Source organism: Scatophagus argus, chromosome 3 (assembly GCF_020382885.2).
Source record: "Scatophagus argus isolate fScaArg1 chromosome 3, fScaArg1.pri, whole genome shotgun sequence".
Lineage (NCBI taxonomy): Eukaryota > Metazoa > Chordata > Actinopteri > Scatophagidae > Scatophagus > Scatophagus argus.
The window spans coordinates 25,058,405-25,079,415 of record NC_058495.1 but is presented as its reverse complement, the minus strand read 5'-3'; the positions used below and the strand labels follow the sequence as shown (position 1 = coordinate 25,079,415).

The window sequence follows — 21,011 nt, the reverse complement described above, 5'->3', positions numbered from 1 at the left end:
GTGATGTAAGGCTGGAGATGAGTGAGATGAATGCTTTCTGAAACCTCTTGGCAAAGGAGTCAGAGCTAATTACTTTATTGGTAGATAAGCATTTTTTATAACCTTTCCCCAAATGAAGGGTTTTGCTGAGCACACTGTGCTATTTTTGAACACCTGGGAGCTAATATACCAATTACTGCTGCAGACTTAAACAACTGGCAAAGGGCAGCCTGACTTTAAATGCCTTGCTCAAGGACATGACAGGTGTGATTTGTCAAGTTAGTTTAAACTTGATGCTGAAATGGATGAAGATGGCAAACTGGCAGCCTGTCAAGCAACAGTGAGAGCACAAACCAAGTGTTTTGATTCAATCCCGTCTTCAACATCGAGAGGCCACCACAGGTCCAAAACATGGATGCCCAATGCAAAAAGTCATTCAAGTACCAAGAGTCTCTGCACAGCCACTTCAGCCACTTTACAGCCTCCTAACTCACCTGACGGGTTTTTCTGTATGTTGCACTGATGTTCATTTGGACGATTACAAGAATAAAACTTAAAATCTACAAACACCGAATGTTCATGCTAAAAAAAAACCTGCGTGTGTGTGTGTGTGTGTAATTGGTGCATGTATGGATTGCCATCACTTTTTCCTCCACCCTGTGCCCTGGCAAATTGGACTGGATGTCTTCCATCGGCTCCACTCAGGATAAATAGAGTTATTGATCGGGCCTGCAGCAGCCAGTACTCTGGTTAAACCTTTGCATTGATTACATACATTTCTGTCATAAAAATCCTCACTCATCACCGGTTCATTAACGACCTCTTCAGCTGCTGCACTCACTTTGACCTGCTGCATTGTAGTTTAAAAACATCCATGTAAAAGTGGTCACCACACGGAGCCAAAAGATATTTTTACGTCTGTGATGTGAAGGTTATGGTTCTTATTACAGGAAAAGAAAACGTCGAGCAGACCTTTTAGATTACATGTACTGGGATAAGACTGATCTGATTATAAGATCGGGAATTCAAATTTTCAAGTGAATTCTGCACACCTTTGCTGCCTTTTGGCAGGCGTGTGGGAGTTTAGAGGCGTGCTAGCAGCTGGGCTGTGCTCATACACAGCAGGGAGCTCGGCCTGATGGAGATGTCAGGTGATGATGAAGACGTTCAATTCAACTCAAGGTCGACTTGAATGTTTGTCACGAGGTTCGGCTGCTAGTTGTTCAGATATTTCCTGCCAAAACCCAAATGTCAAGCTCGTGATTTGGACCAGAGAAAAGTCACTCTGTATTCACTCAGCTGGGGTACAATGTAAGGTTCGTCTTGTGAGTCAGCCATGACTTTTTGTAACACTGTGAGTCCTCAGTCAGCTGTCTGCTCAGCGAGGCGGCAGCAGGAAGGACCTGAGGTTAGGATGTGTATACATTATTTACTTTGACAGGCTTTAACATCTCCAGTGCATACAACTTCCACACAAACCGATGCTTCATTTTGTTTTGATTTTAAACACACCAACACACCTGATCAAGTAACTTTCATACATCTGGCTAAAGGTTGGTTAATCGTGACAGAGAAAAAAAGGAAGAGAGAGGAAAGAGAGAGAGAGAGAGAGAGAGAGAGAAAACAGGGAGGGAGTCTGGGAAAGAAAATCTGTCATAATGCAAAAGAGATGGAGACAGAATTAAAAATAACAAGACAGAGAGCGAGCGAGAGGACAGAGAGAGAGATAAAGATGAGAGAAATAAAAATGAGAGGCTGACAGCATCACTGAAGAGCGACAGTAAAGCAGAGGACAAAAGAAAGATCACACATTTCAGCTCCTCCGAACGTTAGGCATCGGGGCGCTGAAGCAACGCCACAAATCGCTAAACCATTTCCTACATATTTGTCTTCACTGCGAGACACACGACCCCATCAAACAAACTGTCCCTCCACAGGTTTTGAACAGGTAGTTTATAACAAAGTTAAATCACTAAATCAGTCAAATCAGAATGATGCAGCACAAACTACTTTACAGCTACTTATTTGAGCATTAGAAATTTTCTACCTTTAACTTATTTAGGAACTTTTAATATGTATGTATGTATTTATATGTCATTATTTTCATAAGTTTGGCCATCAATCCCCTCAGTTCTGATTAGATGCACAGTAAATGGGACATTGTTTTATGAGACAGGGTTAACATGGTGATGCTCCTTATCACTTTAATGTCTGCACACCACATCCAGTACAGAGCCAGGACCAGGCCAAGTGAAGACACCCGCTGGATCAGGGACCACCACTTTGCATTCAGGAGGTTCGTAAAACCTTAAGCTGAGGGACATGTTGAAAGGATCTTAATGAAATCCACTGATCTGAATACGAAAACCATCTTTTGGCATTCGTGTCCTCGTTCTCTCTGTCTTCTGCTCGGGAGGAACGAGTGGACAGTTTTACTGCGTCACTGCAGGGACAACAAATCACTTTAAGGGGCACCAACTGGTGCTTCCAGTGAAATAAATTCAAGACGATTTTGGCTGGATATTTGACCAAGAACACACACACGAAAAGTACTTGTGTTAGCTCTCTCTCTCTCACACACACACACACACAAATGAGTCCTCTATTACAGCTGGCACTGTGGGGATTTCTCCATGCCAAGGTCTGTATTGGGACAGCAGGGAAGCAGGGAGGACTAACTGGTCCAAACTGGAAAAAGAGGCTCCAGCAAAGACTATTTGAAATGAGGAAAATGTCTGAGCAAGGATTTTTGGAAATGAGAAGACTACTCTGGAGAGTATAACTATAACAAAGACTTTATGAAATCAGTCGCAGGCTGCAGAGGAGCTCCTGAAGCCAAGTAAATATGGACACTGACGGCCATTTTTAGGGACACCTTCTCTACAATAGCTGTAAAAAACAAATCTTAGACTTGATTTTTAAAAGCAAATTTTTCACAAGCAGCAAACATCCCTCATGTCCTTTTTATTACTGAAGTTTTATTTACTTGTACCACCTTCCCTCTGAGTGCTTTACACACTCTAATGGACTCACAGCTGTGCGGGTTTAAAAGTTTCATTACATCAGATGACAACACGTCGTGTTGATTTGGCTGTGACTCTGGATTTCCAGTGCCTGGAAAATGAGTCCCCGCATCAGACAAGCAGGACACGCCCTGATGAAGGATGGCTGGCATTAAAATTTGAGCCAACATCAGGATCACAAGCACTTCGTTGGTTATGAGGTTCACACATGGAGCGTCACAACAGAAACGCTGTTGTTATTCACGGCCACAGCTATCGGCGACCGCAGCGAATCCCCGAGTTCGTGATAGGGACTCAGTGAATAGGACTGTTTTATCAGTCAGTCCATAATGTCACAAGTCCTTTTGACTGACAGGATCACTGCTGCACACGTGCTGAGAAGTTAAGAGCTCATCTCTTAACTTAGGTCTCATATTAAATATTAAACCCGTATTAAACCCATTCTGACAGTAAGACAGAGGATAAGACACATTATGTCCTCAAGGTTACCTTAGCAGTCATGTTATCGCCATGAAATTCTCAGTTGTGACTTAGAATGGCAGTAGATTGTAAATACTGGATTGCAACACACTCCCCAGACTCCCCATCTGCTGTAAACTCAACTGTGAACACTTGAAAGTTTGAAATATCGAGCCGGAGCAGAGAGGAGATGCGGTGACACTCTTGAGAACAATAACAAAATTAGTGAGCGTATGGTTAAGCGGTAACGATGGCGGATCTCGTGCTCTCAAACGCCCCCCAAACACTCATAAGCACAGTGAGCAACAAACAACACCTTGCTGGATAATGACGGCACGAGGCAGCAGTCAGCTATAAAGTGCTGCATGTGGAGAGAAGTGTTTCGTTTTACTGCTCGGCCTCAGGTTCAGTCAGCGCGGCTTTATGGCTCGCCATAAACACACCTTTCACAGCCATTCTGTATGTCCTCGCATCCATTTAATTAGCATACCGAAGCTCCGGGGAAATGTTACCTGCAGCATGCAGGTGTCAGCAGAGATTTTGTGAGACTGTCAGGTGTTAACGCACTTTTCTTCATGATAATCACCGTAATCATCATCCAGAAATCATACAGAAAATTAAAGAAAAGCTGATGTGCACCTTCAAGTTCGGTTATTTAGAAACGCCTCAACATCTGCTGATAATCTCTAATCTGAGGTTCATTAATAGGTATCAGAAGTCTGAGGTAAGCAAATTGAATTCACTTATTTTCAGTAATAAAAGACGATAATCGCATCCGATGATCACGCAAACTTAATTTTGTGAAAGCTTCTCTGTAATTACAGCATAATATGATTAGAAACATGAGAGGAACATGAGTTTTATTTCCGCTGAATTACAAGACGGACAAACAAAAACAGTTCATGTGCAGCTCATGTGTTTGTCTTTACAGTGTGAACAGACGTTGAAGCTGAGGTGTGTATTCACCCTCTTTGATTTGGCAGCGCTGCAACAGTGAAACAAGAGGTGGAGGGAAGGTGTGGTTGCATTCAATCTTTCACGCCATCACAGCTTTGAGCACAGATTTGGTGCACTGAAAAGCTCGAGCAAATGTGAGAAAGTCAAATTTCATACCCGTAAAAGCCTGAGCTCCATCTGGGCTTTTCCTTCTCTGTAAAGGAGGAATGTCTGAAAAAAAGCCTGCTTTGCTGCGTTCTCACATCTCGGCACAAAACTTGATAAAAACTTTAACAGAAACCAAACCTACAAACTGTAATTTTTCCCTTTCAATGCAACCCAGAACACATGGAGAAAGAAGAGGTAAAAACGGAAGAATAAAGGAAAGGAGAGAAGAGCGTAAGGAGACATCGGGAGGAAAGATGAGGACCAGAGAAGAGCAGGAGTCGAAGGCAGAAAATGAGAGGTGATGAGGGGTGAAGAGTGAAGAGGTGAGGCTGCGGAAAACATGACAGAGGAGACAGAAGAGGAGCGAAGAGGACAAGAAAAAGGAAAGATGGAAGAGTGCAAAAGATAAGGGCAGAGGCAGAAGAGGAGAGTAAAAGGTCATAGTGACAGGACCATGTATAATTTAGGTCTATTTTTTTCCTCTTAACCATTTCATGACTGACAGACGCTCGTGTCACAGAAACTTACAAGCTGCCGGAGCAGGATGGGAGGATTTGACCTGCCATCAGAAACAATGCGAGGCGGCTGTCAAAGCTCGACGGATCAACGCGCTCAAACTGCCTCTCGGTGATTTCCTGTCATTACCACACAAAGCACGGCTGTTAACCGTCTGCGGCATTAAGAATGAAATCTCGCTTTCATCCATTATGTAACGGTGTGTTTGAAGAGGCATCGTGGAGCCCGTCTCTCTCCTGTCTTTGTCTGCACTTGAAGCCCACATGACAACTTGACTTCCTGCTCTCCGTCGGGCGCAATGCGGCCTGTCAGGACGGTCGGGCCTGTTGGAAGAGCAGCACTCACTCTGCTCTTCTGCCATTCTCGTCGACCCTTTTGGGATCTCGTGCAGCTGCTGGTGTTGCTGTTCCCTCTTTATCAGGGACTGCTCAGCTCCGTCCTGTCCTGGATCTGGTCTAAATACCTTCAGGTGTGTTCCAGTGGTGAAATGTTAGTGCATTTACTCAAGTACTGCACTTAAGTACACATGTAAGGTACTTTTCGTGAGACTATCTACTTCACTACATTTCAGAGTGAAATATTGTTCTTTTTATTCCAGTACATTTTCAGTTACTTTTTTGTTTTTGCCTTTAATACACAAAACATGAGAAGACGTCATAAAATATGATATTTTGTTAATGTTTGTTAATTGATTTTTCATGCAAAAAATATCCAAATGTGAGGATTTGCTGATTTTCTTTTTGACAGGAGGGTTAATTATTTTCTGAATTTTACAAGAAATCAGTTGATTAATAGGAAAAAATGATCAGCATATTAATCTATAATAATCTGCAGAGTCAGAATTTCCAAATTAACTTCCAAATCAACCAAATGCAACCTGAATGCAAGAGTCAGAATCATCTAAAGATGAATCAACGACAGGGGACTTTTTTTTGGATGAAGTACTTCTACTTTTAACACTTTGAGTACATTTTTCCAGACTATACGTGCATCTTGTTATTTAAGTAACATTACTTGAGTTTTTCAGACTGAAATTGCCCTCCACAGCAGTGAGCACAGTTTGGTCCAGAAAAAGCTCTTTAGTTCTTCGCTTGGCCCACATGAGGATGCTGTCTGACGCCATGTTACATTACAAACCCTGAGTAATGAAGCTCCAATCAATTAAGCCCGTCCTTAACATGCAGTGCTGCTGGTGTGTGTCCACGTCCACTGCAGTGAAAGCACAGCCACAGCACACAGAGGAGCTCCTTCCCTGTTCCCTTAATGCTCAGCATAACAAATGGACACCTGCAGCCTTCACCTACTCCTCCTCCTCCTCTCTATAGAATAGACCTCCTTTCCTGGCAGTCCATTTTATACTCCTGACTTTTCTGGGTCATCTCTCCTGCTCAGAAGCACACCAGAGACCCCTCTCCTCCCCACGATTTCCCCTCTTTCTCCTCCATATCTCATGCCTTTGACTTCTGCTCCATGCACCCTCCTGCCTTATTGTCAGTACTATAAACTACCGGAAGTACATTCGCAGGTACAAATCTTTTCACTGCATTTTTTCCATCTAGACCTTCATTAAAACAAAACTTCACGTTGTTCTAAGACTTACTTCGAGCTGGAAACACGTTTTTTCGTCTTCTTTCTTTGTCCTTCCTGTGCTTGGCCTCCATGTGACTCGACAGCAGGAATGAAGACAGAGAGATGGAGTGATGATGGAGTGATGATAGAGTGAAGGGAGGGAGAGGAGGGAGGGAGGGAAGCTCTGGGAGCTCTGGGAGATGCAAGAGGAAGGAAGGGAGAATTAAAGACAAGGGTAACGAGCAAGGAGGGAAAAAGAGTCCTACTGAGGCAGATTAATTTTTCAATTCTCACTTCCTCGCTTCATCCCCCTCTTCTCTCATTTCTTTCCATTCCTTCATTTCCCCCTTCATGCATGTGACCCCCTGGTTGATGTATGATTGATGCTGCTTTCTTCCCTCCATCTACTCCTCACCGCCTCGCCTTTTCTCCACCCGTCCTCCATTCTTTGCTCCCATCAGCTCTGCTCCAGCATCCGTCATTTCCTTCCCTTCGGTCCTTCCTTCTTTCCCTGCCATCGCTCTTTTCCCCATCTGTCCTCTGATTTGCTGAAGGCTAATGTTCCAGGTCCTCCCGCAATAAGGGACATCTCATCACCTTGGCTGTCCTTATGTTGCCATCACACCTGGTTAATGCTCGCACCTCACACGTTCAGCTGACACACTCATTCATCACGCAGAAGCAAACGGAACATAAACATAAACTTATAAAAGATATCATAATCTTAAGATAACCTGAGTTAGAATCTTCCCCACGAAACAAAGATTTTGTTCTGAATTAACCGGAAGTGAGGGGCTCACTTTGGAAGATTTTCCTCATTTTTCTCTTCTTGTGAGAACATTTGGTCCCCACGAGCAGAGAATTACAGCAGCACACACTCTCACAAAGAAATATAGACTCAATTAGTCTCCCTGCGCAGCAGCAGCGACTGTTCTCTTTCTACATTAGACATTTTTTTTCTTCTACCTGATTAATGGGAAGATCAGAATGAACAAGAACAAGCCTGTGAGGGGAAAAAAAATCTCCCTTAAAAACAGCTTTTGGCGATGTGTCTTTGTGCTTCGCTGTCAATAACGTGGACCAAGTAATTTCCAGAATTAGATTGTCAAAAAAGTAATGTATGTAGGTGTAAACTATGGTCACTACAGCAACTACTTAAGTCAGCAAATCAATAAGTACACTGAGGTATGTGATATAGTTTTGAAACTTTAAGATTTTAATGTTTCCTCTGAACATACAAAACATTTTTATTGTACATGAAGTCTGAACGAGCCAGCAGACACAGCACACAAATCACTGTGTAAACGCTGTGAAAGGAACGACAGTTCAATAAGCACTTTGGTGACACAAATGACTGCGTTGGCAGTCGGACTGAATGGGTCAGCGGATTGGACTGAACTGAGTCGATAACAACCGGCAGCAGTGGTTCAAGTCTGGGTGGCACCCCAGGAGGAGGTCGATTCGCACTAGATCCTGGTGTGTCTGAAGACTGAAATATTCGAGTATTTTTATAATAAGGACCCACTGTGCTACGAAATAAGTAAAAAAAAAAAAAAAGGCATCAAGAAGCAGATGCTCGTATCGATGAAAATTCATCGTTTTGTTTCAAAATAAATGGTTGACATTGACACGTAGCAACTATTCAGGAAGAAATCTGCCGAAGAGGAGCAGTTTTGGGCAAGCTACATTAAAAATGTAATGTGTTACACCACCTTAGTTACTTGGTTAGTACTTGGTTTAGTTTGAAAATAATCAGTTACTGAATTGTCGTTGTAGAGTAATGTCAGTTTCTTTCATCAAAAAATGGTTATCAAATGTAAGAGCCTAACGTTTATTGCAGTTACTTCCAATTCCAGTGGGGGGCGATATCGTGCAGCCTGATGAAGACTCCCGCTCAGCCTCTGATTGGTCGACACACTGGACACTTAAACGCGATGGGAGACAGCTAACATTCAGGCTAACAAAGACACGGGAGAAGTAGCTAAAACATTCACTAAAGATTTGGATTTTTCATTACAAATTTTTAATTTAACAACATCTCCAAAGTGGCTCTGCAGGTCAAGGCTGGATTACAAAGCTGCTAAAAGGGATCACAAAAACTGTAAGTCAGTAACATGCAGCTTTCTGGGGACGTTTATAATGTTTATGTTGATGTTGTACACAATGTTGTCGACACCACACAACTAGGTCATGTGGTAAAACGTCATCTGACACGGTTGATGTGCGACTAGTATTACGTCTCAGCGCTAAAAGTAATTTATTACTCAGAATGGGACGCTGGTTTTGAGGAAATGGCACAGATTATATTGTGTGACCACGTTATTCAAACCTCTTTCGCTGTACCTTTTGTGTAAAAACCACAGTAGGTGCCAGTTGTCTGGGCGAATGTCAGAAATTACTACCTGAGTGTGACTTCTGCAGTACATTTGATTACTGTGAACGTTGGGACTCTCCTTTAGGACAAACGACTGTGGGACGTGTCAAACGGGTCATGAGATCAATGAGCCACTGAATGAACATCTCGTTTTTCGTGTTTTACATTTACTCTGTAATGCAGGAGAATTGGTGTTCAGCTGTCAGTCTGTCACCGAGAGCAGTGAGATGTGACACCTGAGCTGCTAGATAACACTTGCATAAGTGTGTGTGTGTGTGTGTGTTCTCTGTCTGCTTTGGGAGACATGAGAACAGAGAATAAAAGCAGCAAACTGTAATTCAGGTCAAAGAGAGAGATGAGTTTTTCTTCCAGCTTGGAGACAGCAAAAAGTAAAATCAGCTGAACTCGCCTACGTTTCGATTTAAAGGCGTCTTACCTTTTAATGTGGATGTAAATCTTTACGATGTAAATGCACTGCTATATACTTTGTGACCAAAAAATGAAAATGACTCATGTTGGGTTAGTTATGAGTGTATTAGCTCCACCTGGCTACAAGTAAGACAGCCCGCTAATTAAAACGACAAATCATCCTGCCTTAAAGCAAAGGCTGAACCACAGCTGCTCTCTTAAATTTTTGTCCAACCCATTTATTTCACAACATCACTGAGCCAGTGGCATGATGCTCCTGACTGAAAGTCCTCAGCCCGAACCCGTTTTCTGGCCGTCGGCGCCTCATCGGGAAGCTAAAGGTGCATCTTCTGCCCCTGGATGAGACGCAGCAAAGCTGGTGAGAGCTGACCACGTGGGAATTAAAACCAGCCTCAAACAACATGAACTGCTCGCTCGTCTCTCCTTAAAAACCTGCACTGAGGTATGATTACTGGAGTTGAAAGTTTAGGTCATCGTTTGGTTTAGCTAAGACTCTGAAAGTTACAGACAGATTTGGCAAATCAACACTCAGCATGCAGATTGTCGGCAGGTGGTGCAGAAACGTGAACATCACTTAAACAGCTCAGCTTTCCTGTCGCCGTGCACTGCTGAGGTTTCTGATGAACCTTCAAGCTCATGAGTCTACAAGCGAATCTGGACTTCCCGGATCATATTTTATCCCCTCGCCCTGCTCACCTGTGACGACGTGTTCGCACATCACAGCAGCTCCTTTCGATTCTCTAATGCTTTAAGTTAACTCATAAGCACAGGGTGGGGAATGTCACACATCCAGTCTTCACAGCCAGATTGCGTTTCATATGCAAACATACGTGGACAGAAGCTTGGCCTGGAGTTTCTCAGGCGGGAAGAGTTCACTTCTGTGTTTAATACTTCACCTGATCCTCTGCTGCCGAGAGGGAAGACTTGCTTCCTGTCCTGTCAGTGAAACATGTTCGAATTAAACCGAACTGAGGTGAGAGAGTGGGGCAAAAAAGAATGAAACAAAGCATGAGGTCAGCGGGAAAAGAAAGGGAACGAAAACAACATCAAATCATGACCAAAAGAGGGAGCGAACCTGCAGACCGGATTCTTAAAGGAGGAGGGCTGAGAGAGACAGCGAAAGCCTGACAGAGAGTCAATGGGACAACAAGGGAGGCAGAGAGAGAGAGAATTAACCTGCAATCAGGCCTCTATTTAGCTGCAGTCAGCCACAATCAGCAGCCATATTAGCATTTAATTAGACTGAGAGCCACAAACCGCGGCCTGCCGCTCTGCTCTGATTACCTCACACACTGCTTTCATATCTTTGTGAGTGTGTGTGTGTGGACACTTGTGTCTGTGCGAGTCCGTGAGCACTCACAATCGTTAAAGTGTGGAAATGTGTGCGTCTCGGCATATTCCTGAACGCCTGAGTGCTCATACAGATGCACGGGTGTTTCTCCGTGGAGACGTCCAGAGCAGCAAAAGAGCGTCGGCAGGCTGAAATCCGTTCCCGAGCGTAAACAAATTATCCGAACCTTCATACAGGTGATGTTCCCAGCACGCCGCTGCTTCTACCGACTGTTCCTGGTTGGCATCGGTAAACACACACACACACACACACACACACCTTGGAAGTAGGTGACAGTGTGAATTAGCTTTGGCGAGGCTCTTTATGCAGCCTCTGTGCCCTGTAAAGTCAGTTGGATCCAGTTTTCCAGGAAATTTGTTGAATATTTAGATGTGATGCATGAAAGCCAATCCAGCACTTTATAATCATGTGTTGCTTTCCAGATTTCCCCTTCTCAGAGCAGCACAAACAACTCATTTTACTCAATCTATTTAAAAGGTGAACCTTACACTGAAAACAAACTTATCAGAAGAAATATCAAGCTTTTTAAAAGGACACAGGATCTCCAGTTCAATAAGAACAAGAGTCTTAGGCGCTGTGAGGCCGGACTGAGGCACACAGGTGCTTCAAACATGTTATATTTACACACAGCAAAATAAGTCGGCCTAGTTTATAAGCAAGTAGTGAGAAAAAAGTGAGGAAAGTACAGCAGAGTACAGCAGCAAAGCATCTAAGTGAGCGGATGCTGTGATTCTGGACATCCAGAGTTTGGTGACATGCACGCAAGTTGACATCACACAACATCTCACATTATTTTAATATTGATACCGATGATAGCTGCAAGACCGAAAAGAAACGAACATTTGTCTTTGAAAACGACATCCCAGATTATGCCTCAATCTCAGGGTGGCAATCAAATGAGATCCTGGAAACGTGAGCATCAGGCCTTTTAACATCACAGTGTAAAATATCTTTAAAGATGATCAACTTTATTTTCCTAATTCAGCCCTTCTGCCACAGAAACATGCTTTTGATGCGTCATTTGACTCCGCGCAAAATGGATCGTTTACGTGTCGCCTACATCAGTCAAGAGGAACATGTTGTAATGGAGACATACGAGGGACACAGAAACAATTACAGCAAAAAGCTACGCCGACAAGAGAAGAATGCTGGAAGAAACGTGCTGATGGTGTGAATTTGTAAAATATTTCTTTCACCGCTCGGTGCAAACCGACTGCGTCCTGTTCACTGCTAACATGACACGCACATTGTAGAGCTCTTAAACTTTAAACTGCATACAGCAAGAGCTGCATTTAGTTCTGATGCTGTCCCATAACGAAACAAATGTGGAAATCAGTTCAGTCTTTGACCAAATCAAAGCAAGATTATTTTTATTGGTTGAATATTATCTTTGATAAGTACCGATAGACTGGTGCAGTTTTAAAATCTGTGTCCTGTTACCTGCAGTGGCATAAAAACAGACATTGCAGCAAAGCGTCTGAAACTTCACCAGCTTCAGTGCACATCGTATGTTACCATGGTGACATAAGCAGGTTAAAAGAGACATACACAAAAACAGGTATTCTTTACTTCAGTTTATATGGGAGAGACAATCCAGGACTGCAGTTTTCCCAGACAGGAAAGAAGAAGTAACGTAATGTAGCAGTAATACCAGTTCACGGCAAAATACATTACATCATCCGATCCATCCGGTTTGAGGAAATACTTGATCCTACAGACAATCTCATCATAGAAAACCTGACATAACCACACAGGTGTGCACACAGTCTCTCTCTCTCATACACACACACACACACACGCACGACACGTAACAAAAACACCTAATAATCTTAGTGTAATGTTAAAATAGTTTATGATGAGATTAGATCTCATCCTGAAATTTGTATTTAATAAGCCAGAACAGAACACGTTTTTCAAATGTTTGAGTAGCCTGAAAAGTTGGAGACAAAATCCGCCAAAACGAACACAACGCAAGTACATTTACACACGTACTGCACTTGAGTACAATTTTGAGTTACTTGTGCAGTATATCCAATTAACCCGCTACTCCTGCACTACATTTCAGAGGGAAGAATTGTGCTTTTCACTGCATTTATGTTCTTATGGTTACAAGCTACTTTAATTTCACGTTCGTCAGGATCAGCTTGTGAAATCTGACCCACTGATTTCCTCAAGTCTGAACTCAAGTTGTACACTAAAACAGAGTCCTGGAATCCTAAAACAGAGCTGGAATCTGCTCACGGTCACTCACTCTCACCGCTTCCAAATCTGTCTTCGCCTGTCATGGACTCACACACACACGCACACACAGTGATGCGTTTAATTTGGTTAAGCGCCAACATTAGCAGCTAAGTAGACGTCTGCCGTCCAGCCTTCACCCCTGCGACATTTATCAGCCAGAGTTAGCAGGACTGCAGCTAGCAACTACTTTTCACTTCCACGTTTAACATGTCTGTTATCCTCTGGAATAATAAACTAACCCTTCACTGTGGAAAATGTCAGCACGACACAACATGGATCTAACCATTATTAAACATGAACAAAAAGGTAAAATTGATGGATTCTGAGAAAAAGCAGCCGAGATGACTACAACAAGGCTTTTGCAGGACGTGCACATGTTGGAAGGTGATTTACTGAATGAGGCCGCCCTCTGAGCTGTGACACATTTACATAACACGCTGCCTGACGTGTGGATAGAAACATCAGCTTTCCAGCAGGCAGGTGGCAAGTGTGCTTCGTGTGCTACGTTTTATGTGTGGCTCAGTCACTCTTGTGTGCGTGTGCGTCATTCCCACTCACCCCCGTCGTCTTCATCAAAGGAGTTCATGCAGGGGAAGTAGATGGCGAGGGCCTCGAAGGACGCCGACAGGCTGATGCGGCTCTGCGATCTCTCCATGTAGAGGCCCGCCGTCGGGCCCGGGTCGGCCGGCTTGGCCAAGCGCGGCTGGGCATTCTTCACGCGGAGTACGGCTCGCGGCGTCTTGGATGGCTGTCAGCTGCCCCCCACGGCAGATCCACCTCACCCCGAAAAGAAGAGTCCAGTAAGAACCCCAAGGTGCTGGCACCGAATAAAACCGGTGCAAAAAAAACTCACTCGCGACAAGTGGCAGCAGAAGTTGAAGAAAGATTCTGATGTTAGAGCAAATGACTCCTGTGGTGCAACCTCATCCTCGTGAAGTAAGATATCTCTGTCGGCTGCTCACTGCTGATGAGATTAAGTCTTCTAATGAATGATCTCGTTGTTTAATGTTTTTGTTCAAGTGGACATCAATCTGTGGCTGTGCGCAGCAGATCCCTCTCCTCCTGTCATTGCTGCTCTAGATTTTGGATTCTTGTTTTATCTCTTCTGTCAGGCTGGAGCTGGTGTGCATCCTCCTTTTCATCCCTTTTTTGTCCACAGACGTCCAGCTGAGAGTCTGACGGACTTACTGTGGTCTGCTTGAGGGTCTTATCAGACTGCTTTACGCTGATTAAACCTGATGTTACTCAGTTTGTTTCACAGCAAAACTCCCTGAACTCTGCATGTCAACATGTCATCCTCCTGCTGCTCCTGAATTCATTCGGACGCCTGGTCTGCATCAGATCCCGGTGGTAGAAGGAAGCTGAGTGGAGACACTGGCGATGAAGGTGATGTTGACGCCCAGCTTGAAACGTGTTGCTTTCCAAATGAATCAAAGCTTTTGGTTTCTGTTGCTCAGCTTTCTCAATCCTTCTTGCTTTGACAGAGCAAAAGCTTCTCTTTCTTTCACACAGGGAAACTGACTTTAAAACCCCGGGAGGCGTCAGCTGCAGGAGCTGCTGCAAATCTTCTTCGTTTCAAGCCCAGATCACCCGGGAGAGCATCAGTCGCAGCGACAGTCTCACCTGGGGGCAATCTGTTGCTTCTGCTTTCACTTGAACTGTACTGCAGTTAACGTTCTGCTGGAGATGTTGTCAGTGTTGTGGTGCTGTGAGCGACGTTTGCTGCTTTCCTCCGTCAGTCCTGTGTCGCCCCAGTGGCCGACGCTCCGCTGACTGTCTGCTCCTGAGACGGAAAGGACAGAGAGAGAGAGAGAGAGAGGGAGGGAGGGAGAGAGGCTGTGCTGTTTAACAGCTTGTGTCTGACTGGACTCATTCACTGACAAGCTGCAGAGAGCGCAGGAGAGAGAGGGAGGAAAACAGAGAGGAGGGGGAGCACAGGAGATGGAGAGCAGACTGTTGCTGGCAGCCTGACCAATCAAAATGTGGATGAGAGAAAATGGGCGGGACTTAGGGGGGTACAGAGGAGGCATTACAGGACAGGATAAGTTTACAATCTCTCTCTCTCTCTCTCTCTACATCTCTGTGGGTCTCTTGTTATCAGTTGGCTGCCAACAATTTCCAATCATTGGAAAGATGTGCATCAAAGTCCGGAGAGAGAGAGAGTTTTTGAATGTTTCACTGTGGTTTGGTCAAGCTGTAACTGAAGCACAGTTAAAAGAGGGACAAAGACAAAGTGTGATTAACTGCAACATTTTGACCATTTGATTAGACAATGTGGTAAAAAGCCATTTCTTCATCTCATGACATGTTGAAGGTGGTATTCAGGTCCTTCATAAGCTGTGGTAATGAAAAGTATTTATGAAACACAATGACCCTTTCAGTGTTACATTTATTTTTTTCCACGATGAGTGTCACTGATGCATTAACATCCAAATAGCAGTTTAATGCTGTGTCTAATCAAGAGGGATCTTACTGTGTGTGCCACTGTCACAAAGCAAGTGGGACATTTGGATCCAGATGCAGGAGACGGCAGACACGCTGACGAGTAGGACTCGTAGTAGGGCTTTACTGAAAACAACAAACGCAAAAGCACAGCTGAAGGCAAATAGAGCAGATGAGGCTCAGCTTAACTCAAACTGCACGAAAATACAAAATGAACTTATGAGGGGATGACGTGCAGGTGGAGAGATGGGTGGAAACACACAGGTGAGAGGAAGGAGGTGTGGAAGCAAGAGGAGCTGATAGGCTGGGGAAAACAGAGCAGGACTAACGAGGCCGATGGAGGACAGGTGTGCAGTAAGAACAGGTGAGAGGAGGAAGGAGACCACACCCACACAGGAGGAAGGAGACCACACCCACAGAGAGAGAAGGAGGCCACACCCACAGAGAGAGAAGGAGGCCACACCCACACAGGAGGAACGAGACCACACCCACACAGGAGGAAGGAGGCCACACCCACACAGGAGGAAGGAGACCACACCCACACAGGAGGAAGGAGGCCACACCCACAGAGAGAGAATGAGGCCACACCCACACAGGAGGAAGGAGGCCACACCCACAGAGAGAGAAGGAGGCCACACCCACAGAGAGAGAAGGAGGCCACACCTACACAGGAGGAATGAGACCACACCCACAGAGAGAGAATGAGGCCACACCCACACAGGAGGAAGGAGGCCACACCCACAGAGAGAGAAGGAGGCCACACCCACAGAGAGAGAAGGAGGCCACACCCACACAGGAGGAACGAGACCACACCCACACAGGAGGAAGGAGGCCACACCCACAGAGAGAGAGGGAGGCCACACCCACACAGGAGGAAGGAGGCCACACCCACAGAGAGAGTGAAGGAGATCACTGAGAAACAGGGGAAAAGGAAACTGCTCCAGATACAACTGTGCCACAACAGCCACAATATACCAATACTGATGGCCTCTATTGACAAAAAAATATGGACGAGTAATCTTTTTACTTGATCTGCAAAGCTAAACCATAAGCAATAGAAGAGGTTTCAGTTCTGACTGGTGAAAAATAACTTCGTTTGGAAATATTGGCAAAAATAATCGCTACTGCAGCCTATAGAAAAAAATGTGCTTTTAGCTTTCATCCATGATTCCTGAGTCTGAGGCTGTTTTCTGTCCGTCCAGTTACACTGTCTGCCATTTCTCCCTCCTCACGTTTTCTGTCCTCGCTCACGCGTCTCTTCCTGTCCTCGTCTCCATAGCGTGCGAGCTTTCCCCTCTGTTCTTCTGTGTCGCTCTGTGTGAAGCAGAGAGGTGAGGAGGGAGGGAGGAGATGGGCTGTGCAATCAGCAGTGCTTCACAGGACTCCATTCATCTCTCTGCGTCTATAGATGGAAGCCATAGGGGACACACACTCACACACAAACATAAGCAAAACAAGGAGAGAAAAGCTGCCTCATCATTAAGAGTGTGCAGCTGCTAGCAGCTCTGAGAGGCTGTTCTGAGGCTCACTGGTGCCTTGAGCTAAATGCTAACCTAAAGGTTAGCATCACCCTGGCTCCTTCAACAGAAAGCCATTAGGATTTTTCCATTGGATTCAAGGATTCAAGGATTCAAGGATTCAAGGATTCAAGGATTCAAGGAGCTTTATTGTCATTTCACACACGTAGAACATGAGTGGAATGAAATTAGTTTCCCTGGTCCCAGTATAAGCCCAATTGCCTAACAATAATAAATATAAATATACACAACGCTATATAATATAAAAACAGGGGAATATAAGAGAAAACAGTAGATGATATAAACACCAGTGTAAACAGTATAAACAGTAGTGCAAATGGCTGACAGGCTGATGGCTGATGTTCGATCCTTGCAGAAAACAAACTCAGTGGTGAACAAATGTTTATGATGCTTAAGTCTCAGCAGGATAATCACCATAAATAAAGATCTCTTTTTGATTTTTGAAGGATAAATGCATAAGAAGTAAAGAGCTAATGTTAGGCCATATATGAGCTGCTCTAAGGCAGCACATCGGCATCATGACCGGAAAGCTTCCTGCAACACATTTTATCTGTCAGCATGCTAACAGGAAACGTCATTAGTTTTGCAGGTCTTTAGTCCAAAACCTGAAGAAGCCAATCTGATGGTGGTGCAAAATGAAAAATTAAAGGCCTTTTCTTCCTGAGCAGAACATGAATGTGTGTACTAAATTCAACGGCAACTCATTAGCAGCCCATAGCTGTTGAGATTTTTCAGTCTGATGCTAATGTGGCTAAAATGAAATGTATCAGGATTTAGTTTGCACTGAAACGAGTACAGCGTTTTCACAATGCTAATGTAAAAAAAAGTCAGCTGCTTCAGCGATTCTTTATAGATTTGACAATATGCAGATTTAAAGGAGAAACAAAGAGCCTTTCAACACATGTAAATTCCCATCAATGTAACGTTTTGACTTGTAAGGTGTTATCAGGCAATACTCTCATGCTGCGTTCCTTTAACTTCATTTTAAATAAAGAGAGAAATATTTGTTTTAGAAAAGAGTTTTGTTTTCCCTCGCTGTCCCCTGCCTTCAGCCTCTGCCTGCTGAATGTTGCAATAATGATCCTGTTTAGTCAGCCTGATTTCTATTTATTTATTCATTTATTTTTTAGTATAAGCTATGATGCACAGCACTTCTTCATTGAGGAAGCCTCTTGCGTCATTTACTGACATGGACCTCTGTCCTCTGTCCTCTGTCAGCTTCAGTTGACGTTCACTTTTTGTCCGTTCAGTAAAAACAGGACAGAAAAAAAGGAGAGTTTTTAAAAGTCCGAAACAGCAAACGAATCTTGTGAGTGACGTTAAACAATCTTATCAACGCCGTGCAGACACAATCTGTTTTGTACTGGGACAGTAAAAATGTTTACTCCCTCTGCTCTTATTTAGGGTCCCTGTTCAAGCTCAGCAGCAAGCTGCCGATGCTTTAGAGGCTCTTTACAGGGCGATGCTTCCGTCCTTGTGTGCACTGCTGACTGCACTGTGGCCAGTGAAGTGCACTGGTATCGTGTTGACAAGCGTTGGGCCGCTCGCTGAGCGCATGCTGTCCAAGCACACCTTATCACAGGAGCACTGACCTTTTAGTACACGTACCTGCCTCAGCCTCTGTCACCGCCTTTTTCATGTCACCACCTGTCTCTCTGCCTCCCTGCGTTTTTTTCCTCCATCTGCTCCTCTGTCTCTTTTTGTGCGTTTCCATTGGTCTTCCTGCCGCCGTTTCTCTCGATTTACTATCTGAAACTGATTTCCTCTCTGTTAGCCTTTGCTCTTAGCACATATCATCAACCCAAACATCATTTCTGCAGATTTGCTGAAGTGACTGATGATGTCATCTTGAACCCTTTAGGCACCAGGGTTTTGTTTTTGTTTTTGTTTTTTAATATTTTTTAATTTTTGACATCGGGACTTTAACGGGCTGTAGCTCGAAAGTGGTTAGAGATAAAGGCATACTATAAATGAGAAAAGTGTTGGATATGACTCAAAGTTTATTCAAGAGACTAAATTTACTTACCTGATAATCATCTATTTCTGGCCCCATCTTGACCACCACTGCTGCATCCACCATGTCTAACAGCTTTCCTAGGAGCCCTACGACCCTGCAGATCCCTGCCACCCTGACATTTGGTTGGGTAATTACATTCACGTACACCATCGCTATGTGGACGCTTGGCTACGACGCACGGACGTCGTCATCCTCTACAGGCTGATTTTCTCCTTTATTCAAGTTTGTTGTGTTTATTCAAGTTAGCACTCCAAATAAGCAAGTTTCAAGATTTGCTGCTATATTTGGTTCAGTCGTCCGTTCAATGCAGTAATGCAACTTGTCGCAGTTCTGCACAATGCAACTTGACCGCTGACCGCTCTGATTCTTCTGACTGATTCAGGGATGCCAGTAGCAGCTAACGAAGGCTCTGCCTGCTAGCCTCAAGCTGAGCGACACTGCAGCCGTGTGGTAAACTGAATATTTTTCACTTTCAGGCTCACAGTCTTCAGACCCAAGCGGTGCTGACTCATGTGACATCACTTGAGGGCATTTATCTGGAGCCACAAAAAAGGTTTTAAGACCTGTAAACACACTTTGATGTGTAAAATCCCCTCGTAAACTCATTTTAAAAGACCACCAGTCTGAGCTTATATGATTGCACTTTTAAAGGCAGAATCTTCATCCGTCTGTCCGGCCACGTGTCTCATTTTCTTTCTGCCACACAACACAACAGATTTTTCACACTTCTGCTCACCTTTTAGCTTTCATTAAAAGAGCACAACCGTGAGGCACTTCAATCGAGAAATGAAATTCAGTCCTGACCAAACCTGAACCTGGACAGTGTGATCAGGAGAGGGCATGAAGGTCACGGCGATGCCGCCTGCCCGCCTAAACTGGGCCGTTTCCAAGGCAACTGCAAGTTAACGTCAGGATCAGCTGACACTGATGTGAGATGACAAGACCACCCAGAGGGACAGCGAGAGTGAATGGAAAAGGAAAAGGAATAATTAAGGGACGGACTGGGGACATTTCCTAACGGCGTACGTTCAAAGTGATGTGCTGTAAGACATGAGTTCGATGGAAATAGAAAATAAAGAGTCAGACAGACAGAAGAGGAGAGATAAAAAATAACACGGAGGGGTCTCAGCAGTGTTCAAACTCAGATATTTTTGAAATCGCTCCAACTCAAAGCTCACACACACACACACACACACACACACACACACACAGCCATGTAGTCCACTGAGATTATACAATTGAAAGTGTGTTATTCCGTCATAATCCTGCCTGGCTGAGTACTAACACTGAAACTTTTATGAGTAGAGTAGAACAAGTCTAAGTGTTCTCTGATTTTCTTTCTTATTTTCTTCATCTCCTTTCTTCACCTTTCTCTCTCTCTCTCTCTCTCTCTCACACACACACACACACAGACACACACTGACGTCAGTCTGTCAGTCTTGCTGTGCCTCTGGGGTCCATCCAGGAAGAGACAGAAGGCTGAGCAGCCAGAGGTAAAGACCTCCACTGAGCTACCACAATGTGTGTGTGTGTGTGTGTGTGTGTGTGTGTGTGTGAGAGAGACAAAAAACACAGAGAGCTTTGCTTAATTTATGCTCGTCTTTCTGATGTGACAGATCAAGGTCTTATATAACCATGTCATGATGGATCACCAGGTAGCGTTTTGTGTGTCTACACACACTATCTACACACACTATCTGCACACACACACACACCCAGATATAAACTGGAGCATGAATCTCTCTTCCATTTTATGAGAAAGATCACTGGTCTTTATTTTCATTTTTATTAAAGCAGTCACAGAATTCTTCAGCATTTAGCTTCAATGTTTAAAAGCAGGTGTTTGTCTGATTAAAAGTAAGCCATCATTGTGTAGTTTTGTTATTTCTTTTATAATTTGGAGGGATTCTGGCTAATCCGTAATGTTGTTAAGTGTTTTCTCACAATCCTGTTTACTGTAAAGGGTTTG

General features: G+C 44.1%; 1 protein-coding gene across 3 annotated transcripts in view; it reads right to left on the bottom strand.

Annotated features, from left to right (window-relative positions):
* The window catches only part of rims4 (regulating synaptic membrane exocytosis 4), a 39,713-nt gene extending 24,111 nt beyond the window's left edge, over positions 1–15,602 (bottom strand). The window contains exons 1-3 of one of the 3 annotated variants that reach the window (XM_046385003.1): positions 15,519–15,602; positions 13,899–14,929; positions 13,604–13,822 (exon numbers count right to left, since the gene is read on the bottom strand). In XM_046385003.1, the coding sequence (XP_046240959.1) occupies positions 13,604–13,700 (97 nt within the window). In that variant the 5' untranslated portion in view covers positions 13,701–13,822; positions 13,899–14,929; positions 15,519–15,602. Of the gene's footprint in view, positions 1–13,603; positions 13,823–13,898; positions 15,206–15,518 lie in introns of those variants that run through there. The other 2 variants (XM_046385005.1, XM_046385004.1) reach the window with 2 other exon arrangements.
* Positions 15,603–21,011: the final 5,409 nt, after the last annotated feature.